The 23,790-nt window shown below is 53.3% G+C and overlaps 1 protein-coding gene across 2 annotated transcripts in view; it reads right to left on the reverse strand.

The window, feature by feature from the left end:
* Nucleotides 1-23,790, reverse strand: part of Nol4l (nucleolar protein 4 like) — a 115,568-nt gene that overhangs the window by 52,202 nt on the left and 39,576 nt on the right. For both annotated transcript variants that reach the window (XR_003584075.2, XM_027945193.2), the window contains exons 2-4: nucleotides 20,591-20,746; nucleotides 14,868-14,979; nucleotides 7,828-7,937 (exon numbers count right to left, since the gene is read on the reverse strand). Coding sequence is in view for 1 of the 2 variants with exons in the window: in XM_027945193.2 (XP_027800994.1) it covers nucleotides 7,828-7,937; nucleotides 14,868-14,979; nucleotides 20,591-20,746 (378 nt within the window). In the remaining variant the exon portion in view is untranslated. The remainder of the gene's footprint in view (nucleotides 1-7,827; nucleotides 7,938-14,867; nucleotides 14,980-20,590; nucleotides 20,747-23,790) is intronic.

Consider the following 23,790-nt stretch of genomic DNA (forward strand, 5'->3'; position numbering starts at 1 on the left):
CGGGTCAGCTTGGGGGGGGGGGTCCTCAGCCAGCTGCAGAAGGGCAGGCAGGCTCATCCCAGAGACTGAGGGTGTGGAGCAGGAGGAGAGAGCATGGCCAGGAACGAGGAAGCTGTGGTGAGGGCTGGAGAAGGGCAGAGGCTGCAGGGACCAGGGTTGCTGTGTGCTTCAGCAGGTGAGCCCAGGGGGCAGACAAGGAGGGTCCTAAGTCCAGGTGGCTGAGGCAGCAGACACCCCACCTGAGCTGCTCCATGCGCATCTGCAGAGGGCAGGAGCAGAAGCTGGAGCTTGAAGACACTGATCTAAGGAGGTGGCTCCCACAACCCGTAACCAAAACTGCAAGCAGCAGAAGATGGTGGAGATGCTCAGGCTGGCTGCCTCCTACCTCCCTAAGGGCAGACCCTGAGCTCCTCCTGGGAGACCGTGCCCCAATCACTGTAGAACAGGCTTCCCTGTTCAGTGCTTTTTCGACTCGAGCACTTGCTTGTTTTGACATTGCTCTTTTTATCTGCCATTCTGTGCCATTAAAAATGTCTTTTGTAAATATCACATGGTTGGATCTTTCCATTTAAAAAAGCCCATCCAAGTCTTTCTGACTCCATGTGAGTGGAATTTAACCCATATACATTTATTGTGACTCACCAACTGCCGTTACCTTACTTTATGTTTCCTATTTATTATACCTCTTTTGGGTGGTTTCTTCTTTTATTCCCCCATTTAATAATGCTTTCTGGACTGGTCAAGTTTTCTTTATTTTTTTTATTGGTTTATAAGTTCTACATTCTATTTCTCCTCTATGGGGATTACTCTTTAAAGAAACACATTGGAGGCTCTGTCTCTTTAAGAGACTATCCAAGGTCGCAAACGCTGAGACAGTCAACCCTTCCATCCTGTTTCCCCCAAACTTTCACCTAGTCAGGCTGCAGAAGGGAAGGAGGAAACCATCACTGCTCTCAGGGCCCCAAGCCTGGCTGTCCAAGTCAGTGTCATAGATTTCAGGGGCAAGAATCCTATGAATCAATCAGGTGTCGTTTGACTAAGAGACAGGCACTTGTTGTCATCTTGTTGACTCAGCTCCTCTTTTGGGTCTGACTGGTAGAAGGAGGTAGGTGGAGAAAGTTCATGAGAAAAGAAAGAGGGATAAGGGCTTAGAGAGATAAGAAACAGGATCCTGCTTTTGTGTCTCATGTCTTACACCTGGTCCAAAAGATAGTGACTACCAAGTGAATGTGTTGCCAAAGGTGGAAACAACCCAAATGTACATCGACAGATGAGTGGATAAACAAAACGGGGTGCCTATAGTGTGGAATATTATTCAGCCATGAAAAGAAACGGAGTCCTCACATACTGTGACATGGATGAACCTTGTGAGCATCATGCTAAGGGAAAGCAGCCAGACACAAATTCCACTTCTGTGAGGCACCTGAAATAGAATCATAGGGGCAGAAAACAGAATAGAGGCTATCAGGGGTTGGGGGAAAGGAGAGAGGCAGACTCACCTTTAATAGGTACAGAGTTTCTATTTGAAGTGATAAGAAAATTTGGGAACTAAATAGTGATGATTGTACAACATTGTGAATATACCCAACACCACTGAATTCTATACTTAAAAGTGATTTACGTGGCAACATGTTTTATGTTATTTATTTATTTTTTTTTTGAGAGAGAGAGAGAAATTTTTTTTAATATTTATTGTTTAGTTTTCAGTGGACACAACATCTTTATTTTATTTGTATGTGGTTCTGGGGATTGAACCCAGCGCATGCCAGGTAAGCACGCTACCGCTTGAACCACATCCCCAGCCCTATGTTATTTATTTTTATGTGGTGCTGAGGATGGAACCCAGGGCCTCACAAGCACCAGGCAAAGTACTCTACCACTGAGCCCCAGCCCCATCCCTCCTCAGAAAATTTTATGTTACTATATTAACTACAGGGTTTTTGTTTGTTTGTTTTTTAAGCGAATGCAGGGGATGGGGTGTGGTTCAGTGGTAAAGCGCCTGCTTTGCATGTGCGAGGCCCTGAGTTCCATCTCCAGAGCTGCCAATTAAGAAGGGGAGAGATTTTTTAATTTAGTTTTGCAGGGCAGGCTTGTTCCTTTCTCCTCCTGGGGATATGGGAGTCTGAGAAGGTCCCTTCTGTAGTCCTTGTCTGGTGCTGAGGGGGCTCCTTCTGGGCCTGGCTTCCAGGAAAGGCCCTTCTCCACTTTCCTGGGACTCTGCCCTTGCCTGGCAGGGTCCTGCTGGGGCTGCCGCCTCGCAGCCTCCCTCCCTGGCCCTCTCTGCCTGCCTGAACCCCATGACGAGGATGAGCAAGTGTCCCCAAGCCAGCTGGCAGGTTTCTGGACCCTCTCATCTCTCTGTTTTCTGTCCTGGTGACAGTACCGTGGTTGCTATCTTTGTCTCCTAGAAGAAGAGCTCCAGGAGAGTGACCACGGGTCTGACCTGATTCTATGGCCCCATCTCTACTGCAAGGCCACTTGGTGTGTCTGTCAGATAAGAATGGCATAAGGAGCCCTTGGTGCTGTCGCAGCTCCTGGGACTTCCTTCTTGCTTCTAAGGTGCCCAGCACAGTGCTAAACACTGGCCTTGCTTTATGTCCTTTAACTCCTAGGACACCTCATGAAGTCCAAGTATTATTACTCTCCAGTAATGGATGAGGAAAGAGAAGCACAGAGAGGTGGAGCAAGGAGCCCCGAGTCACACAGATTCCAAGCAGCGAAGCTGGCACTGACCACCTGATGCCAGGGTGGTTGGCTTTACAAATGGAGGGTGGGCGCCGAGAATCCTGGCCGAAAGCTGTGCTAGTCACTGCGGAAGGGGCTGCTTTTAGGAGCAGGAAGGCCAATAATTTGGAGACCCCAGTGGACCCCGCAGGTGCCATATGTTTGCCCTTGGGAGGGAGCAGTGGGCCCCTCCTTGCACCAGGACCCGGGGACAACTCCTCTTCAGAGATGGAGGAGAGGGAGGCAGAGGTTAATGGAGGGATGAGAGCCTCCTGTACCACGTGGGCTTAAACAATGGAGCAGGCACCACTTCACACACCGCTGGGAGAACATTAGAACCATTAGCGGGATATTAGCAATATTAGCGCTGCTCTGAGAACTGGGGAGGGGGAGGCAGGTGTTGACAGCCTTCCGCTCTGGACAAGCCCAGGGCAGGGGGGGGACCGAAAGGGAGCAGGGTCAGGCTGAGCCTTCCTCTGCAGAGCAGGCGTGGGAAGGAAGGGGCACAGCTCTGCAGACACGTGACCTCGGGAGAGAGAAGAATGTATGGACAGCCAATCCCACCCCTGTGCCCCTGGCAGCCACAAGGTCAGGGCAACGCTCCCTGGGCCCTGCTGGGTGGCAGCTCCCAGGTCCCAGGCCAGTACCTGCCTCTCTCCGGGGCTCCACTCACCTCAGTCAGGGGTGTCTTCCCTCCTGGCCTGTGGCCCTGCTCCTGGCCCACACTGGGCCACAGGCACTTCCTCCCGGGTCAGGGTGGGAGAAACAGGACAGGGCAACTTGGCAGGAGCCGGGTTTGGGAATGGAGGGTTGTGGAGCAGCTCAACCACCTTAAGCCTCAGGGAGCAAATGTGTAGAATGAGGACAGTCATGTGACCCAGCAAGGGGTCAGGTGTGTACAGTGCTGGAGACAGAGCAGGTGACCGTTGACAACCCCTGGGCCTGACTGGCACTCACCCACTGCCCCCTTGTCCCCTCCTCCTCTGAGCTCTTCCAATAGACCCCAAAGAGTAGATCTGGGCTTTTTTGTCTCCTCCTGAACTGTAGAGCCATGTAGACAGGGGCTTGGGCCTGGTCACCTCTGCCTCCTGGCATCTGGGACAGAGCCTGGCTTAGTACAAATGGATGGATGGATGGACGGACAGACGAATGCATAGACAAGTGAACGCATGAGAGGAGAAGGGCGCCACCAGCTGACTGGATAGGTGACAACATTAGGATCCAGAGGGAGAGAGACGGAGCATATGGGAGTCAATAGCGGGAAGCCAGAGGAGGGTGTGGGGTGAGCAGCTTTTATTCCACAATTTGAAAGGCAAGAAACCAAAGTCTCCCCGCCATCCCAGTGGGAAACACTGGTGATTCTCATCACCATGTTCTTGCTTTCTTGGCTACTGATTTTTCTCTGAGGTCATGTGTTACTAGAGTGATTAGGAAAAAATAAAGGACAAAAGAAAAACAAATGAGACCAAACAAAACCAGTGGCAGTGTGAGAACTGCCAGCGAGTTCTGCATGCACCTGGGAGCTCGGTGGCACCTGCTGGCGGACTCTGGGGCAGCCGAGAGCACAGCCCGCACCCTCCCTGGGTCGGCACTTTATCAAAGAAGGTCTCCACCCTGCAGCGGAACCTTCCTGCACCAGCGCCAAGATGAACTCACCATGTGCACAACTGCATGTGCTCTCAGTCTCAGACCTCCATCAGAGCACCCCCGAACAAGGAAGGAAGAAAGACTCTCATCGGACCACACGCTGTATTTTCAGCCCACTGTGGCCACTTTGATGACAACTTCTGGGGTCTGTGTCAACCTAGGAGACAGTTCTAGGAGGGTAGAGTCTGGCCCCTACCATCTTGTATGCTGAAGACACTAAAAATATTTGCTGCGTTGAACCAGACCTTGAGGAGAATCTTTTTTTCTTTGCATGTTTACTTTTTTTTTTTTTTGCAGTTCGGGGGATCAAACCCAGGGCCTGTGCATGCTAGGCAAGCTCCCAGCCCCTGCACTAGAGTATTGGGTTTTCATATCACCTAACACCCTCCATGAGAAAGGACTTATTTTCTAGCATATTCATCACAAATAGTCTATAAGTATGATTCTGTCCAGCCCTCAAGAAAACCCCACCACCTGTTTGCTGTGTCATCAAGGCAAGGGGAGGGCATATGTTCTCCTTATCATTTGTCCTCTGCTTGTGCAATGTCAAGAGAGAGAGAGAGAGAAAATTATTGGGATTTTATCTTATTTTGATACCGGGGACTGATCCCAGGGCCACTTAACCACTGAGCCACATCCCCAGCCCTTTATTTTAAATTTTGAGACAGGGTCTTGCTATCCCTTATAGGTCCTGTCCTCCCTGGTCCTCCCTTGCTAAGTTGCTTAGGGTCTGTAAGTTGCCAAGGCTGGCCTTGAACTTGTGATCCTCCTGCCTCAGCCTCCTGAGCTGCTGGGAGTACAGGTGTGTGCCAGGGCACTAGGGATGAGATTTCTCATTCAAAGTTTTAGATGCAGAGTTTTGGTTTGCATTAATGTCATTTATCCTGGTTCCCAGCTGCTTTAGAATCCACGTAGCTCACGTGGGTGATCTGCACACACTGCAGGTGTTCTGTGTTGCCTGTTTGTGGTCAGAGTAATCGGAGAGATCCACTTTCAAAGCCTTGCCTCTGGACATGGGATTTGATAGCAGAAAAGCCTGTTGAGGTAGGGACCACCCTCACCCCAGGAGAGCTCTGCCTGCCTTCCGGGAAGGATGTGTAGTTTTAGTTCCAACTCAAGCTGAAGAATCAAAGACTTAGGGCCCTTAGCCCCTCTGTGCTGCTGCAGATAAATAATCTGGTGATTTCTGTTTTGCCATGTGTCTGGCCGTAAAACAGGGATAATGGCACTGCCCAAGAGGTTGAGGCCTTGAGTGTCCCTTGCTGTATGTGAGGGGCTGGAGATTGACAAGCAAAAGGCCCTCGGCAGAGGGGAGGTGCTGCTTCACCTGTCGGGTGGCAAGGAGAATTTGTACTTTGATCTCTGGAAGCACACGGAACTAGCTGGCTACTCTCAGAGGCCAGCTGGATCTCCAACCGAGCCAGACTCCCAGAGCACCCTTCGAACAAGGCCTCCCATAATCCTCCCTTGCTTTGGGAGTAGCTTGAACCTCACCGGGACAATCTGCCCATCTTCTTTCATGAGCTTCAGGTGGGCTCTAGTGCCCAACACTGTGCTATATCCCTCTTTGCTCAGCAACAGAATCTCTCACATTCTCTGCCCCAACCACACCAGCCTCTCTAATCCCTTATAGGTCCTGTCCTCCCTGGAACCACAGGGCCTTTGCACTGGCTGTGTAATTCTCTTCTTTTCAGAACCACATCTCAGCCAAAGCACCCCTTTCTGCGGCAAGCCTTTTCTGACCTCCACACCAGTCTACTCACCCCACCCTAAGAACCCACAGCACCAGGTGTCCTGCCCGGCCGCCTCACAGCTGCACTTCGATGCCTGATTAGCACTTCCTTCATTGCTCACAGCTACTCACTGGGCTGGGGAGAGTTTGTGTATGATTTTTTTGGTTAGTGTCTGTCTCCCCACGGGTCATAAGAAGGCCTAGGAATGCAGCTGTTTGTTCATCCCCATGGAGCCCTAAATAAATATTTGGTGAATGATCGGATCCTTGTTAAAGCTTTTAACCAATACAGTGTTAATCCCTTTCCTTCCACAGATGCAAGTCAAAGTACAGGAAGATTTTTTTAACCAAACCAAACACATCATAATCCATTCAAGAGGGATCACAACTACGCTGACCACTGCTGACTAGCAGTGATCTAAATGTGGCAGCGCATCCCAGGAAAGAGAGTCGCAGGGCTGTGCCTCAGTCCTCACGGCAATAGATGAGCGCGGTGACACATGTGGAAACAGAGCATGGATGGTGACAGGCAAGAGAGGCCCAAATCACTCCCCGCTGCAGAGGAGATCTGCTATTAACAAAAGTGATACCTTTGTCACTGGCATTCCTGGGGCAAAAATGACGTGGTCCTCATGGGTTGGAAACCCAAGCCCCTAACATTTCTCTGGTAACACAACATCATGAACAGGCCCTCTCAGTGAGAAGTGGGAGATGCAGATGGACACAGCTCTGCCTCTCAGAGCCACAGTGACCCCATGCAGGCTCCAGGGGCTGGGCCTGGCGTGGCCGAGAGGGCACAACTCCATGGTCCAAGCCAACCAGCCTAAATCCTCAAATTGGGTAACAGGCCCAAGTGTAACCCAAACATGTCTTACTCTGTCACCACGAGGCCAGCCTCAAGCCATCACCCCTGCACACGCATGCTCACGTTGTCAAGGAGACCAGCAGTGCCAGGTGACAGGCACCCTGGGTTGCCAGTCAGACTCAAGTCCCAGCTATCTATCAATCAGAGAGGAAGGGCACATTCCCCCAGGCAGGACCTCACCAGACGCGTGAGGGCCCTTAAAGCAGGGGTAAAAATTGGTTCCTGGTTTCAGGCTGCAGCAGAGGGAGAGCCACCCAGTCCATCTTTGAAAACCAGGCTACTTGCTTTGCGAAGAGTTAGAAGATGGGCTGTGTGGGGAGGCAGCAAGGAGTTTCTTTTCATAGCCAGTTTCCATGGTGTCTGACAGCCTTTGGTGAACCACAGCTGGGAGTCTTGGGCAGTGGGGCGACCCTGGGGCCTTATCTAGCCCGGGCCACCTTCCAAGGCCCATCCTCCTGGCCTGTCTGGGCCCCGAGAGTGACAGAGGCCACAGGCAGGCAGCCAGGGCCACGCCCCCTCACCTCCTTGGGGAAAAGCTCTGTGATGGGCAGAGCACAGGGAGAAGGACCCCAGATCCAGGGCAAGCTCTCCCCACCCCGGCCCCACCCGACCTTGGGGAATGTTTTGCAAAGTCTGAGCTTTTGGAGTGGCGCCCTGCAGACCCTCCATGGAGGAATGCACCCTTTCTTGCCCTCTCCTCCCCTTTCTGCCTGACTGCCCGGCCCAGATGACCAGATAAGGGTCTCTTTGACTTCCAGGGTGTTTATACCCGTGGCAGACCCGAGTCTGTCTGGGAAAGGCAACCACAGCCAGGCAAGTCAGGATGCCTCCAGGTGGGCGAAGGGGACAGACGCCTTACCTGCTCCTGGGAGTTCATCACCCGCAGCTTCATCTGCTTCAAGTAGGTGGAAGTGAGGGGCATGTTGTAATCAATGATCCCAGAGACCAGAGGGGACGGTGGTTCATTTTCTGGCAGGGAGAACAAAAGGAAACCCCTTTCAGTCTGTGCTGGAGGTTCATCACCCCTGGGGAGCCACCCCTGGGAAGGAGCAGGCCAGAGGCCACCTGTCAGTGGCCACCACACCTGGCCCGTAGAAACGGGCTGTGTGGTGTTGAAAATGCTTGTCAGTGGGTGCCAGTGTTTAATAAGAGATGTCACATGTTTAGAAAAATGTGAAATTGTGGCTTCTTTGAAATACAGAAGGCTTGGCCACACATATGTCCCATGCTCCATGGCAGGTGGCCACGTCCTTCAGGCAGGGCATCTCAGCAGCACACCTCTGCTCATGAGAGCCTCTGAAGCCCTTCAAGACATTGGAGCCTCCAACTCTGGTCTAAGCTCCCTTCCTGGTGAACACCTGCCACTGCTCCACCCCATCCCTGGCCCCATAGCATGCCACCAAAGCACCCTCAGGTACCAAATGGTCACGGGGTCACAGGGCTCAAACATGACTCCAGTGCCCTCTTTCCACCGCCCTTCCAAACCCTGGTGTCTCTTTAATCGCACTCAGAGGAGCACCGAGTTTCCCATATATTGCTTTGGTGTCCTGGAGATCAGAGTAATGCGTGTTCTTTTTGTAGAGAATTTGCAAAGTGCAGAAAAATGTAAAGAAACATTTTTTAAAACCATAATTGCACCAAGCAGTTTGGCATATGCTTCTGTTTATTTTTTCCCTTGATTTTTCTTCTTTACATTCTTGATATCATAATGCATACAGAGAATTATAGTGCTTTTAAAAAAGTGGTGTTTTTTTTTTTGCTTAACATTTTGTCATAGGTATTTTTGTCACCATCAAAATTCTTGCTTTGCTTTGCAAATAAGATTTTTGTAACTGTGTCATATTTTACCATAATTTACTCAAGTTATTCCCTTATGATTATATGTAGGTTGCTTCCCATTGGGGCTATTATAAACAGCACTGCAGGGAACATTTCTGTGCATAAATAGTGGTCCATATTTCCGATCTTTTCCTTTTTTAGAACTGGTTCCAAGAAATGGAATTCATGGGTCAGAAGGTAGAAATATTTGATCACTCCTGAAATCCCTGGTCAAGCTGCCGGGGAACAGTCTTGAAAACCTGCTCTTGGCTTTCTCCTGTCTGCAAGGACTTTGGTACAGGTTTATGTTCACACGAGGTCTTTGACCAAAAGATCCCCTGTCCTGAGGATGGGCTGAGATCTGAGAAGGGTGAGGACAACTTCCCAACTAGCCAAAGCCTGCCCTCTTCTGTCACCACCATGCCCCAGAGACAGGCCCAGTGCAGGGAATGCAGAGGCTCTTTCAGGGCAATTTGCCACACCTGCCTCTCCAGAGCCAGCGCCCCAGCGGAAAGGGCCCCTGAAGCCATAAAAATTCTAAGCTGGTGAAAGAAGCCAGACACAAAAGGTCAAATGCTGTATGATTCCACTTGCAAGAACTATCTAGAATGAGCAAATCCATAGAAAGTAAAACGAGAGCTCCTGGGGGGTGGGGATGGGGATGGAGAGTTACTGAGTTTAAAACAGAGTTTCTGTTTAAGATGATAAAAAAAATTTTGGAAAACTTTTGATATGTAGGCGAGCTGGTTGCTCAATAGTGTGGATACAATTAATGTCTTTAAAACAGTATAATTAAACACTAAGATGGCACACTTTATAACTATTTTACCACAAACTTTAAAAAAATATCTGCAAACTTGGGCAAAATTACCCAAAGGATGAGGGCAGCTGCTGCCTGGCCAGGGTGGCAGCTCTGCAGACACAGCTCCAACAAGATGGTCCCCGTCCCCCACCCCACCCAGGACTTGGGCTCCTTTGTGAGGCTGTGACTGTGAAGAATGACAGGTTTTATCAAGTTTTATAAAAATGCAGAACTTTGTCTTGCTTTTTAAAGGCCACACTGTTACACAGAAGGTTTCATTTTTGTGCTTTTAGGGAAGAGGTAAATGTAGAGTTTCTCGGAAATGGACTTGAAATGCTCCCACTCCTTAGTCTCCTTTTTTTTTTTTAAATAATCCACTGAATTATACCCCCAGCCCTTTTTGAGACATGGTCCTGCTAAATTGCTGAGGCTGGCCTCAAACTTGTGATCCTCCTTCCTCAACCTCCAAAGCTGCTGGGATTATAGAAGTGTACCAAAGAGTCTGGCTCCTATTCCCCTTTTTAAAGAGCATCCTTCCCAGTTGAGGGGCAGGGAGATGCTGGCCCCGTGCTCAGCAGCCCTGTGGTGTGGATGCATTTGTGCCCCTCTTCCTCTCACCATTCCCTAGATCCCCCAAATTGACTGGGTTGGAGGCAACATGTCAGGCAGACATTCCAGGGATGACACTGAGATGGTGTCCCCCAGGGGACCTGTGGTTCCTGTTTGCAGATCATGGATCGTCAGAGAGAATTGCAGCTTCTGTTTCATTTCCTCCAAGATGAGCCTGTCTGGGGAGAAGCTGCTAACAGCCTGGTGCTTGTGAAAGGCCACCCACGCCAAAGGCCCCTGTGGAGCTGTGGTTTCTCCCTGATGGTCACCTATGTCCTGTCTGAAATACCAGGACTTTCAGCAAGTATCATATTAATAAAATCAGATGTCATTTGACTTAGTGGCACTCATGGGCAGTGGCAGGAGTAGTCTTCCCTTCCAGTGTCTCCACAGGGCCAAAGCATGTCTGGAGCTAGGAAATGGGCTGGGAGAGCTCAGAGAGAGAAAGGCACCATGCCTGGTCTTGCGAAAGCTGGAACTTCCGGCACCGACACCCAGATACTTGGACATCACCTGTATTGGTGTGCAGTGCTTCTAGAAGTGTAAGTCCTATGGGGTGGCAGCACCTTGGTCAGCAGGGGACATTCAGCATGAGGAAATGAGCCATGGAGCTGGCAGTGGGAGTCAGAGCTTGGCCACCACAATGAGGATAGGGAGACAAGGCTTTCTGGCAGTTGGGAGCCCCGTGAATTCTGCATGGAGGCTGCAGGAGGCTCAGGCAGGACAGGCTCTGCAGGGGCAAAGGAATGGCTGGGGTGGGGCCGTTGGTGGGGGAGGACAGGAAGGAGGGGCCTGGAGGGGTGAAGCAGGAGCTACCCTGGGAACCCACATGGTTGTTCAGGAGCCTCCACCTGAGTGAGCAGCTCATTCTCCGAGAAAGAGTAAGTGCTGCTGTCCATTGCCACTCGGGGTCTCCAACCTTACAACATGTTGTCACATCAAGGCAAACAGAAATGCACCCCCAGTGCCAGGCGTGGCTCAGGATGCTGAGGCAGGAGAATCGTGAGTTCAAAGCCAGCCTCAGCAACTGCACGACGCTAAGCAACTCAGTGAGACCCTGTCTCTGAACAAAATACAAAATAGGGCGGGGGGTGTGGCTCAGTGGTCAAGTGCCCCTTTCAATACTGGTCCCCCTCCAAAAGAAAAGAAAAGAAATGTGCCCCCAGAGGTCCCTCTCCCCCAGAGCAGGGGCTAGATTAGGGGCACACCTGTGTCTCCTCTGCCTTCCCTGCAGCCTGGACGGCCTTGGCAAGTCAGGGGCTGGTTCCTAGGGGTGGGAGGCCCTGGAATTTCCCATCCCAGGACCTCCAGATCCGCTGCTGCCCTCTTTGTTTATGCTTCTGGCGCTGGGGGAGGGAACACGGATGTCCAGGCCCCACACTCTGCTGGGGACAAACCGCTGAGCAAGGGAGGCCTCTGTTTCCTTCCTTTTTAATAGGCAGCCAGGAAGCAAGGCATCTCCCAGCAGCCCTCAGAAGTTCCCATCCTGTCCCTGCACCCCTCTCCTCCCACCTTCCTGGGTCAGGAACAGGGGCTTGCCCTGGGAGGGAGGACTGGCATGGCATGGAGAAGACTCTCCAGGCTCTGGCAGGGGCAGGAGAAGTGCAGAGACCCTTCCAGCTGGCAGGATGGTGCACCTCTGGCCATGAGTGACAGGGGTCTTCAGGGGGGTCTTTGAGCGTGTGAAGCTCTCTATAAGCAACTTCCAGATACTCCCCTCTTCCCTTCCACTCTGTCCAGGACATGGCCCTATAAAGGGCGTGACTCCGCCTTGCTGGAGGCTGACGTGTGCCTCTCTGTGGGGCCACTAGAATGCTGACAGCCTTGTGTTGGGGACTGTGACACAACCACAGCATGGGCGGGAGACAATCTGATGCTCCCCATGTCCCAGCGTGCCAGTGCCCTGTGTCATCAGCTTCTCTGATCCACCTGCCCCCTCACAGATCCAAGAGGGAGTCATTCCTTCCCCTTGGCTGATGGAAAAGTTCTCCGTCTTCCCTCTGCTCTCCTGGGGGAACTAGGTGGGTGGTTTCACCCGACATTTCTTTGTGTTTTAGGTTCCTCAGCTGTGAAGCCAGGACTGAAAACTCAAGAGAACTATAGTGGCTACTGAGCAGGAAATGCTCAGAGAGGCTCCCTAACTGCCAGGAGACACACAGCAGGAACTGGGCTACCCACAGGCCTTCTTGACCCCAAGTCCACACTCTCCCATGGCCATGCTGTCTCCCATCCCTCCGCATCTTCTCTCCCTACTATGGGAAGGTCTACTTCCTGGGACCAAGAAGGGAGGGTGTCCTGAGGATGGGCAGGCACTTGCCTTTTGTCCTGCAGAAGCCAGCCCCAGGAAGAAGCTCAGAGCTGGTTTATATTCTAGGCAGCTCCTTGCCATGTGTGCACTCCCTCTCTCCCTCCTTTTCAGGAGTGGGGAAACACAGTGGTGGCCCATGAGGAGAGAAAACAAGCAGCTGGTGGCTGGGCACTGCCCTCCAGGCCACATGGATGCCCACAGGTGAGGAGGAGTGAAGCCCACAGCCCCTGGGAGGCCTTGCAGCCTTCGGTGCGAAGCTGAGGGCGGGAGGGATGCCCCCCCACATACACCATCAGGGGCCAGCAGAGGAGGGGTCGGGGGAGCTTCAGTCACCCAGGGTAGCCCACACACAGCCCCTCTTGGCCTTGCCTTGCCCCCCCCCCCCCCGGGCTAGCAGTTCTGTGTCTGACTCTGACAGTTGCTATGGAAACAGGACAGGAAAGGAGGGGACAGGGAAGGGTGGGCAGGATCCAGGCAGTTGCCACCAGGGCACATGCCCCTCGGGTCTAGGCCCCAGCAGTGTGGGGAGTGAGGCAAGGAGGGCCTCCAGCACATCTGCAGGCCCAGGCACTGGCCCAGCAGCTGCAGCCGCTCAACCAGGGCCAGACAGGGGCAGCAGGACCATCCAGGCACCCCATGCATCATGGAGTCCAGCCTTCTACAGTATCCCTGTGCAGGCCCAGGGCCACCTCTGATCTCATCAGCCCTCCAGTGGGCTCCACTAATGACCCCATTTCACAGGAGAAACTAAGGCTCATAGAAATGAAGTCACTGGCCAGGACCCACGGCATCTCAGCTGCAGTCTTCCCCACACAGTGGCCCTGCAGCCTGCTCTCGCACTGGCCTGCTCTCTGAGGTTCTTCAGAAGCTGTCTGATGTGCCCAGACTGGGCAGCCATGGCCTCGTGGCTTCCAGGACAGCAAAGCCTCTGGATTGGTGAGTCAGCTGGGGTCAGAATTTGCTCATGTGCCTCAGGGACAATGACAATGAGGGGAAAATGCCACCTGACGCCCATGCCCTGACGCCTTGTTGAGCATCGACTTGGGCCCTGGTTGATGTTTACCCCACCCCAGGTTTGGTGGCTGCCATCTGTGGATCTGGATAAATGCTTGCCCATTATCCCCGCTCTGTCCCCATCCTTAGACAAAATAACCCCAGACTTCAGCAATATTTTCAGGCCTGATGCCCAGAAGCTGGCGCAGGGCACTGGGGAGGGCCTCAAACCCTGACAAACAGCCCACCTGGGCACCATTTCCCAGGACAAAGTGACAGTCATGTCAACCAAATATGCTGGCCCATCTCATGGAAGTAAAGTCAACTGTAGGCAAACTGGCCCTGTGGGTGCACAGGTGGAGGGTCTATGGGGATTGCTGGAGTGGGCTCCATGCTGGCCTCACTGAGCAGAAAAGCAGGTGAGCGCAGGCACTGGTCCAGGGATCAACTTAGCTGGTCACAAGCACTGTGCTCATTTTAGATTCTCATAAATCCCCTCAGATCCACAGACCAGAGACTACATGGGTGGGCCCAGAGATGGGGCAAACACTAGAGGGGACCGTTTCTGACAGGTGTCATACATCAAAGGGCAAGAAGACGCACATATCTAGGGTGTGCTCCCATCCCGAGAGCTGAAGGCCAGACCTGAATGGTGCATGCCTGGAGAAAGAGCTGAGGGTGAGATCTGGGGGCCAGAATAATCGAGCTTGAAGAGTGGACAGGGTCCGGGGCTGTAGCTCAGGGGTAGAGCACTTGCCTGGCATGTGTGAGGCACTGGGTTCGATCCTCAGCACCACATAAAAATAAATAAATAAAGTAAAGGTATTGTGTTCATCCATAACTAAAAAAGAGGGGTGTGCTGGGCATGGTGGTGCACTCCTGTAAACCAGCACTAGGGAGGCTGGGGCAGGAGAATGGCAAGTTCAAGGCCAGCCCCAGCAACTTAGTGAGATCCTGTCTCAAAATTTTTTTAAAAAAGGGGGAGGATGGGCTAGGGCTTAGGACATGGTTCAGGGGTGAAACACTTGCTTAGCATGTGCACGGCCCTGGGTTTGATCTCCAGCACCACACACACACACACACACACACACACGAATAGGGCAGGGTGCCATTTCCAACTAGAACCTGGTTGGGAGGAGAGGGGCTGTCCTGGCCCTTGAAGGGCGGGAATAGGTTGTTGGCTTTTAAGTGAAACTTAACATTTAAAAAAGTTCAGACAAGGCTCTTCAGATAGCACCTTGCACGAATGCTAGCTTCCAGGAATGGGGACAATGGCAGAATATGCACTTTCTTGTGCCAGCAAAGGGCAGGCCCCTCTGTGGGAGAGCCTGCTGCCCAACAGCCCTGCCCGAGCGCGTACCTCCCCTACCTTTGGGTTCCAGGCCGTTGGAATTAAAGTGCATCCGCTTCTGGCACTCCGTGCAGCTCATCAGGAAGCGCGTCACGGCCTCTCTTGGGAGGAAGGCATAGGTCTCTGCAATCTGGGGAGGAAGGAGTTTGCATGTTACGCAGGTCCACGGGGGCGACTTGGCCCCTGGGACACCAACATTGTGCTTTGGATTCAGGTCCTGTGGCCCTTGCCAGGAAAGGTAGGGGCAAGGGACAAGTGTCCCTTTGTGGAGAAAGGGCCAAGTGCCCTCCACTCTTAGCTATGAAAACAAGGCACCTGGTCTTCAACCTGTGTTCTAATGAGTAATGTTGCTGTGGGAACACTGTATTGCTGCCACCAAGAAGTTAGCCTATGAGCAGAGCTCCAGGGGAAGAGGAGCACCTCTTCCCCTCCTCAGAGATGGATGAACTGAGACCCGCTTATAAATCCACGGACTCTGAGCTTATAAACAGAACCCAAGGTTCTACTGGCAATTTCCAGTGATAACTCACAGGTCAAGAACATTTTTAGGGAAAGCTGGACCAGGCTGGCGCCAGAGCATCAGATTTTTTAAAATGGACAGGCTCACAGAGACTTTTCTGTTCCTGGTGACTAAGGCCTAGAGAGGTAAACTGACTCACCCAAGGTCACACAGCTCTTTAGAGGCAGTGCTCCAGATCACAGGGCCCCACAGGGAGAAGGGTGTATGCACAGGAAGGTAGAAATAGATGGAGAGACAGGAGAAGAGGCAGGGTGGCAGTGGGGAAGAGCGGACAGCCCTCCTGGCTCACTCTAGGCTTTGGGAAACCCGCTGGCCCTGATTTGGCTGCCTATGGGGCAACCTTGGTAACCCTGGGTTCCCTGGGCGGAGACTGACTGCTGGCTGGTTTTCACACAGGCTTCCTGGAGCCTGGTTCCTCCCACTCCTCTCCACTAAGGGGCAGCATCCCCCAAGCATTCCTGGTCCTTGCCGCAGCCCAACTGGGAAAGTTGGTGGAGGGTGTGGGGACCTCTCTGGACAGTGCTCTCCCTGCCTCCACTGTAGACAGCCCACAGTCTGCTCCCATGGGGACACGCCAATGCCCTGCTCCACCTTTATGATGGCCAGTAGGTGGACGTTGGGTGGGGCAGTGAGAGGAGGACATAAAAGGGAGGGGATGTCCAGTCTTTGGACAGCCAGCCCTCTTAGAGGACCCCACCCAGTTCAGCCACCTGCGGAGTTCCAGGGGCCACTCCTGCCAGCTGCAAATGCGAGTTAATTTTGGTGACACAATTGTTATTTCTCAGCTGATTTGATGCTCCACGGAGCAGGCAGACTCCTTGATGAGTTATCTCCCTTCCAAATTCCCTGTCTGATTGCCTTTCTCTGGAGGTCAGGGACAAGGGCAAACCCCAGCATCTCTGACTGGAGCCAGTGGCTGGAAAGCCATAATCAGAGGTGTGGCAATCCTCCGGGGGTGTCAGGGCCCCAAGATGCCTTTTCTGTGCCTTTCCTGCCAGGACATGGATGTCTTCATTCCCAGCCTGGCACTGCAGGAAGCCTTGGGGGCTGGAGGCTCCCTCCTCTTGCACCTGCTCAGCAGAAAGGCTGGCTCTGCCGAGAGCTGCTGGCTGCAGGAGCAACCCGGCCAGGGGAAGGCGTGTGCTGGGCGGAGGAAGGCTGCGGCTGACTCTGGTCAACAAACGACCCCTGGACTCCCCTGACGTGGCACCCCAGGTCAGGTCTCAGAAGAGCTGAGTGGAGGATGTGGGGAGGGACATTTGTGTCGTTGTCTGGAAAGGGAGGGCGGGGCTTGTGTCAGAGGAGCAGCCCGTCTGGACTCCGTGGAAGCTTGCTGGCTCAGCCACCCTGGGCAGAGACTTTTCTAAAGGGCTTCAGGAGGCACCCTGATCTGGCTGCACTGCCAAGGGCTGTGCCCACGATGGGCAGGGATCCCTCTTGCCACATGGCCCACCAAGGGCACAGGAATGATCCCCTCTCTAGGGGTGGGAGCCAGGGCCACAGCTCTCCTGGCCTTGGCAGGGGTCCCAGCAGGAACAAGGCTGGTTGGTGTGCCCTGGGGAGGGCTCTGGTCCCACAGAGGGGTAGAAGAGGTGACAATGCCTCAGGGCTATCTGAGGGCCAGAGAAGGGGAGGGAGGCTGCCCTGCCCAGTGGAACCTCTGCAGCCTCGCTCCCTTGTTGCGGAGTCGGTGAAGTGCAGAGAGCAGCCCAGCTCTGCTGCTGGGAACACCCACGTAGAAAACACCCCCAGCCCCACCTCTTGCAGGGCTCTTTTGGTCACCCTCATGCCTTGCCCAGGACCAGCAATGGGACCTGTCTTTCTTTTTGAGCGCATGGCTGACCGGGCCACAGGACCGCAGGATGAGTTGAAACCAGGTGGACAATCCCTGCAGAGGCTCTTGCCAATAGGATGGTGGCTTTCAGATGGTTTCAGGGCTATAGACCCTGTTCTAGAAATAGACTCCCTTGCTGAAGCCCACAGCATGAGACAGAGCTGCCGCATGGAAGGAGAGGAAGCTCCGGACCCCGTTCCCAGCTGGCTTCCCTCCGTGGCCTGGGCTGCCTGATGCCTTGCTCTCGGGGGCCCCCTGCCTGGACGCTGAGATGCATGTGTGAATTTCCCTTTTCCATTTTTCTTAGTGGTAAAAGCTGAGACTCGCTAGCAGGGAGAGCGGGAGCTATTTGCAGAGTTGCTGACTTGCAAGGCCCCGTTTTCACTCCCCAACTCTGAGGCCGACAAAGACAGATGAGGCCAATTGGGGGGATTTGCACCACTTTACAAGATCCTCCTTCTGCCCTGCGGGTGGATTAGCACATGGTGGGCCTGGAGCAGCTGCTGACCACATCTGGCCCCAACTCCAAAGTGGCCTGGCAGCCGGATCTGGATCTGAGCTCTGGAACCCGATCTGGCTTTCCAGAATCCTCAGGGAGCAAGAGGAAGCAACCCAGATAGGTGCAGAGACCAGGAAAGCCCTCAGAAAAAGAACCAGTCTTCTGTGAGGGTTCAGGGGACTTTTTAGAACTACCTGGCCCCTTCCCCAGACTTGGCACTGTAAGACCCCCTGGGACCCTTGGAATCTGGAGTCACCCTGTAGGAGAGGCTAAGGTGGGACTCTGCTCACAGTAGGAGTGCCCACCTACAGGCCCAACCACCATAAACAGCTGCACCCTAGGCTCAAACGCCTCCAGGCTAGGGCTTGCCACCAGCTCTCTCTGATCCACTGCTAGACAGTGGTAGGTGCTAGAAAGTTTTTTTACCACTGAAGAATTGGCCACACTTAGCACCCTGAACAAGTCTTGCCATCTCACTACTAGTTCTCGGACCCCTGTGGATGCCCCACGCCTGAGAGAATCTAAAAGGCCTGCTATGAGGCAGTCCTAGGATTAGCTTTGGCAAAAGACGTGGGGACAGATCCAAAAACTCCTTAGCCAAGATCCTGCCACAAACCCTGTGGTACCAGCCGTGCCTTTCCACAGCCATTACCATGGGGTTTCCTCAGGGGCTCTTCCCACAGACACGGACAGGGTGGGGGTCCTTGTGTCTGCAGAGCATGGCTGAAGAGCTGGGCTTGGGTGGAGGAAAATGGGAACAGATGAAAAGAGGGGACAAAAGCATCTAGGCACCACCCCTGTCCCCCAAAAGAAAAAGGATGGCATAAGAAGGACGACAGATGGGGAGGGGGAGGGCGAGGAGGCAAACAGGGAAGAGGGAGGTGCGACAGCCTCCTCGGCCTCACACCCGCTGCAGGAGGCCCTGGCCTGCTCAGCTCAGCCTTGGCCCTGCTGCTGAAATTCCAGCTCTGTGCACAGCCCAGCTGGCTCCATGCCAGCCATGTGCCAGCTCCAGGCTGGGCAGCAGGAAGTGGGGCACGCGGCGGGCATATGGACGAGAAGCCAGGAGGAGCAGAGCAAAGGGCTAGATGTCCGCTTGGCCAGGGACACAGCACTGACAGAACCAGCCCTGCCTTGCCCTCTCCACAGCACAGAGGCCACAGACCCTGGACATGGGAGAGGCTTGGGGCTGGGTACTGAGCAGCCAGGGAAATCACATGGTCCAGGAGCCCATCTGCCTAGTCCACAGCAAGTGGCCAGTAGAGGTTGGTAGAGAGGCAGGGGGTGCACTGCTCTGGAGCTCTGGGGCCAGCTGAATGACCTCAGGCTGGTGGTGAGTCTCTGGGCCTCAGTTTCCCTCATCTTTAAGTGGGGCTAACGGCAGCGTGTGCTTTATACATGCAACCTTCATGTGTGTGGAGCCACCCAGGTGGGCACAGAGTGCTGTGGGCAGAGCCCGACATGCATTAAGTGCCCAAACAATGATGGATGTGGTGCTGAGAAAGCGAGCTGGATCTCATCGATGCCAAGGGGCCCAACCAGCCCCTGCCTGGGCACCCGCCCTTCTTCTATGGCCCTCTGGGAAACACCTCAGATTCCCTTCCCCAGTCACTTCCTGAAGCACACACTGAGACGCAGGAGGGTGGGGAGATGACGACCAACTCCCGCTCTCCTCAGCCAGGCCCCTTGCCTGTCTGAGGCCCTTGGCACAGGAGTCTGTCCTCAATACCCATCCAGGGCAAAGGCCATCCTCTGAAGACAAGGACAACCAGATTGCTGGATTCTCTAAAAATCAGGCCATATGGGGAAATCACAGACTTATTTAGGCCACTTCTGCAGTAATCCAAGTTGTCTATACAAAGAATTTGGGGCCTCACATCTGCCTTCGGTGGGGAAGTGCGGCCTCCCAGGGCACGTCTCTAGAAGCCAAGAAGGTCAACATGGGGCGGGTGTGAGGACACTGGCTGACTGCCACTCAAGTGCTATGCGACCTTGGGTGGGAGCTTAGTCCTCTGGACCACAGGACTGCCGTGAGGCTTGAAGGAGAGTAAAGTGGTTGGTTTCGAGAGTTCAGTAGTGGGCCTGAGTCATGGTGACATGCTCAGCTGTTGAGGGCCACGAGGGAGATGGCGTCCAACACAGTAGGCCCCTCCTGCAGGACAGAGTTGGTTCTGCTCTGGCCACAGTCCCCTTGCCCTCCCCTATTTGTGGTATTTCCCATCCTACATCTTAGAAGGCCGAGTAATAAACCACCTTCTCCATGATGCCCACAGGCTTGGCACTGAGTGCCAGGGCTGGCAGTGTCTTTGCTGAATGCTCTGGGGACCTGGGTTCTTGCTTCCTCAAAGCTGGCCTGGGAGATGCATCTGCTTTTGTGTGTCTTGCCTTTGCTCTCAGCCTCCCCACCCCAAATCCAACTGGGACCTCTGAGAGAGTGGGCAGCAGGTCCTCAACTTCTCCTGGGGAACTCTCAGTACTGACGGGGCAGGGCTGTGGGGACCAGATAAAGTCCCATGTAGGAAACACCTAGACAGGACAGACGCCCAGTGTGAGCCAGCCCCCACCCCAGAGCAGGCTCAGGAGGCTGGGGCTGGAGGGGCAGGCTCAGTGGGAGCCAGGAAGAGGAGGGCTCCCTCCCTGCCAGTCCCTTCTTCCCTCCCTCTCACTCCCTCAACCTGCTTCTCCTTTGTGTTCAGACCACAGAACCCGCCCCCTCGCCCTGTGAGCCATCTCTAGCTGCCACGTCCTTGCCCTGTGCCCCCCTGGGTCCCCAAAGGCCATTTCATCACGCCTCAGCTGCCCGCCCCGCCCCCGCCCGACATGTGCGGAGCCCGTGGCCTCCTGCCAAGGCCTGGGGCTGCCCGCGGAGGCAGAGGCAGGAATCTCACCGCACGGTAGGTTTTCTTCTGCCCAGCGTGCTTGGGGGCTTTGCCTGGCTCCGCGGAGCTCTCCACATGCATCGAGTAGATGATGTCAAAGAAATCTTCCACCACAGCGACCCGCTTCAGAGAGATGCCCTCGGGCTCCGACAGGCCATCTGCCCCCTGCGACAGGGTGGACAAGCCACGTTAGTGTCAGGGCTGATGGTGGGTGAGAGCTGGGCCCTGAGGCTGGGCCAGGGGTCGGGGCAAGGGTGGCGATGCTCCCCAACCCGTCTGGCACTGCCTCTCTCCCTGGGCAGGATCTGGGACCGGAGGGAGCCTGTGGAGAGGGCTCAGGGAGGGGGTGCCAGAGACGGGGCTGTGGGGACTGCTGCTAACTCCACCAGCAACAACGGGCAGAGAACCAGGACAGCGAAAATACAAATGGAGAAACCGAGAGGCTCCACGTTCATGACTCCAGACAGATTGTGCTGGACTCAGGGCGGGGAGCTCTCGAACCACATGCTGTGCCAAGACCATCCTGGAAGTCTCTGGGGAGGGGGTGCTAAATAGATGCAGCCCCATCAGGAGCTTGCCAATTAGCTGTAACCTTTCACTGCGGTCCTGCGCTAGGGCCCCAGGGGACCAGCTCCCATCACCTGGGTGGCTCCTGCCTCCGCCCTGGCCTTTCTGAAAAGCTTTTCACCACTGCCTGTCACCCTCCCCCCAATAGCTAAGCGCCAGCCACAGCACCCGGGCCCTTTGTGTGTGGAGATCTACAGAATAACAGGCACAGGGCCACGTGGAGGTGGCAGGGCTGTGAGCACGGTGGCTGTGGGCCACAAGCCTCTTATCAGGCTGGCATGAGTGCTGTCAGCTGGCCCCACAAGGTATGCCAGGATCAAGACAGGGTCCTCTGCAGCAAACAGTTGCTGGGCTGGCCAGCCTGCCCACCCCTGCCCACCTCTGCCTGTGGAGGTGTGAGGCTGCAGGAAAGAGGCATGTGCTGGGTGAGGCCAGTGCTGTGAGGTTGCAGCTCCTGATCCACAGAGCATGGGATGAACGTGGCCCAGGGACACCAGCTCTCTGCCATCACCTCCCTAAGAGGAGTCTCGGAGGGCCTTAGGAGGCTTCAGAGATCAAGAGAAAGCAGGGCAGAGTAGACTGGGGGGAAGGAGGCAGACCCCAACTGTGTCTGACACATAGTAGGTGCTCAATAAATAACTGCTAAGTGAGTGATTGGTTATAAGTGGCATAAGGGCAAGGTAATTCATTTTTCATTATTATTATCATTATTTTTGGTACCGAAGATTGAACCCAGGGGTGCTTTACAACTGAGCCATATCTCCAGTCCTATTTATTTATTTTTGAGATAGGATCTCACTAAATTGCTTAGGGCCTCACTAAGTTGCTGAGGCTGGACTTACAACCCTCCTGCCTTAGTCTCCCAAGTTGCTGGGATTATAGGCGTGCACCACTGCACCCAGCCTGGGTAGGATAGTTTAAACACACTCTGCCCCATCATTTAAATGGCTGTGTGATCTGAGTAGTTACCTTGCTTCTCTGATCCTTAGGTCCTTCAGCTACAAAGACCCCTTCCCAGGAGATTCAGTGGGGAATAAATGAGAGGCATGTGCATACTTAGCACAGAGCCTGGCACAGTGGAGCTGTTCCACAAACACTGTTATTAAGAAGTGCTTTGTAGCTGGCCAAGTTTCCCCCAGGTATGATAAAGCTGAACATTGTCACAACCCTGGGAGGTTGTCAAGGGTCAAATCCTGCCCACAGGACAGTAGCTGGGAGATGGTAGAGATGGTCTAGGACCTCAGACTTTGTAGTCCAAGTAGAATACTGGCCCTGCTGGTGCATGACGCTCACAGCACATTCTGGCCACAGGTGGGCTTTGGTCTTACCCAGTGCCCTTTAGAGTACCGTTTTACCACTACCCACCTGAAAGCAGAAAGCAGAGGGGAAGAAGGGCATCTGGGCATCTCAGGGGCAGGGAACCCAAACTAGAGATAATAGACAGCACCCCTGCCTGGTGACCCTGGGTGGTGACCTTACCAGCCCTGTATTGGCCTTCCTGCAATGGCTTCCTTCCTGGTCAGAACCCATTTCAGTGGGGACTTTCCAGATAGCAGGTGTCCATGTGTCCATGTGTGTAGGTACATGTGTGCATGCATGCAGGGAAGCCATCTGCTGGTCACTTTTGCTCTGGAACTGGGCAAACTTTTCTGAGCTTCACTTACAAGATGAGATAAAATTCTGTGACTTTTCTGTTTTAAGCTAAGGTGTTACTTTTACCTCTTTCTTGGTGTTATCTCAACCCTGCTGAAGTCCTAAACCATCAATGACAAGCTTGCTGGTTAGCTAACTTGAAACTGCCTAGCACCTTCAAATACTGTCATGACAGAATGCGGAAGGGACAAATATTATGTACTGAGAATTTAAACCCAGGGGCCCTTTACCACTGAGCCACATCCCCAGCCCTTTTTATTTTGAGACAGGGTCTCACTAAATTGCTTAGGTCTCTCTAATTGCTGAGGCTGATCTGAAACCTGTGATCCTCCTGCCCCAGTCTTCAGAGCTGCTGGGATTCTAGGTGTGCACCACTGCACCCAGCAGTTAGAATACAACCAGAGGTTCATATTGGTGGTGCACCGTGTAATTCCGGCAGCTCTGTAGGCTGAGGCAGGAGGATCACAAATTCGAGGCCTGCCTCAGCAACTTAGCAAGGCTGAAAGCAACTTAGTGAGAACCTGTCTCAAAATGAAAAATAAAAAGGGGACATGGCTCAGTGGTTAAGCACCCCTGGGTTCAATCTCCTGGTACCAAAAAAAAAAAAAGAATAAATATGACTGAGTTTCTATTTCTTAATCTGGGTGTGGTTATTCAGTTGTGAAAGTGTGTTCAGTTTATAAAAAGTCATTAAACAGAACACTTAAAACTTTTACTTTTCTGTATGTCTGTTAAACTTTCATATTTAAAAATGTTAATTTTTCAAAAAGTATCAAGGGGAAGTTTTCACATTTTGATAATCTGAATCCAGAGACAAAAAAAAAAAAAAAAAATGAGTATAGCTACTTAAAGTAAATAGACTTCCCTGCTCCTAAAACTGTTTCAGGGCAGAATACAGATGTTTCTGGAAAAGGAAGGGGATGTAATTTGGTAGGAAGGAAGGAAAAAAGCAACCCAGTGAAGAGAGAACATTTTAGAGAGGTGAGAAA

Source organism: Marmota flaviventris, chromosome 2, assembly GCF_047511675.1.
Source record: "Marmota flaviventris isolate mMarFla1 chromosome 2, mMarFla1.hap1, whole genome shotgun sequence".
Taxonomy (NCBI): domain Eukaryota; kingdom Metazoa; phylum Chordata; class Mammalia; order Rodentia; family Sciuridae; genus Marmota; species Marmota flaviventris.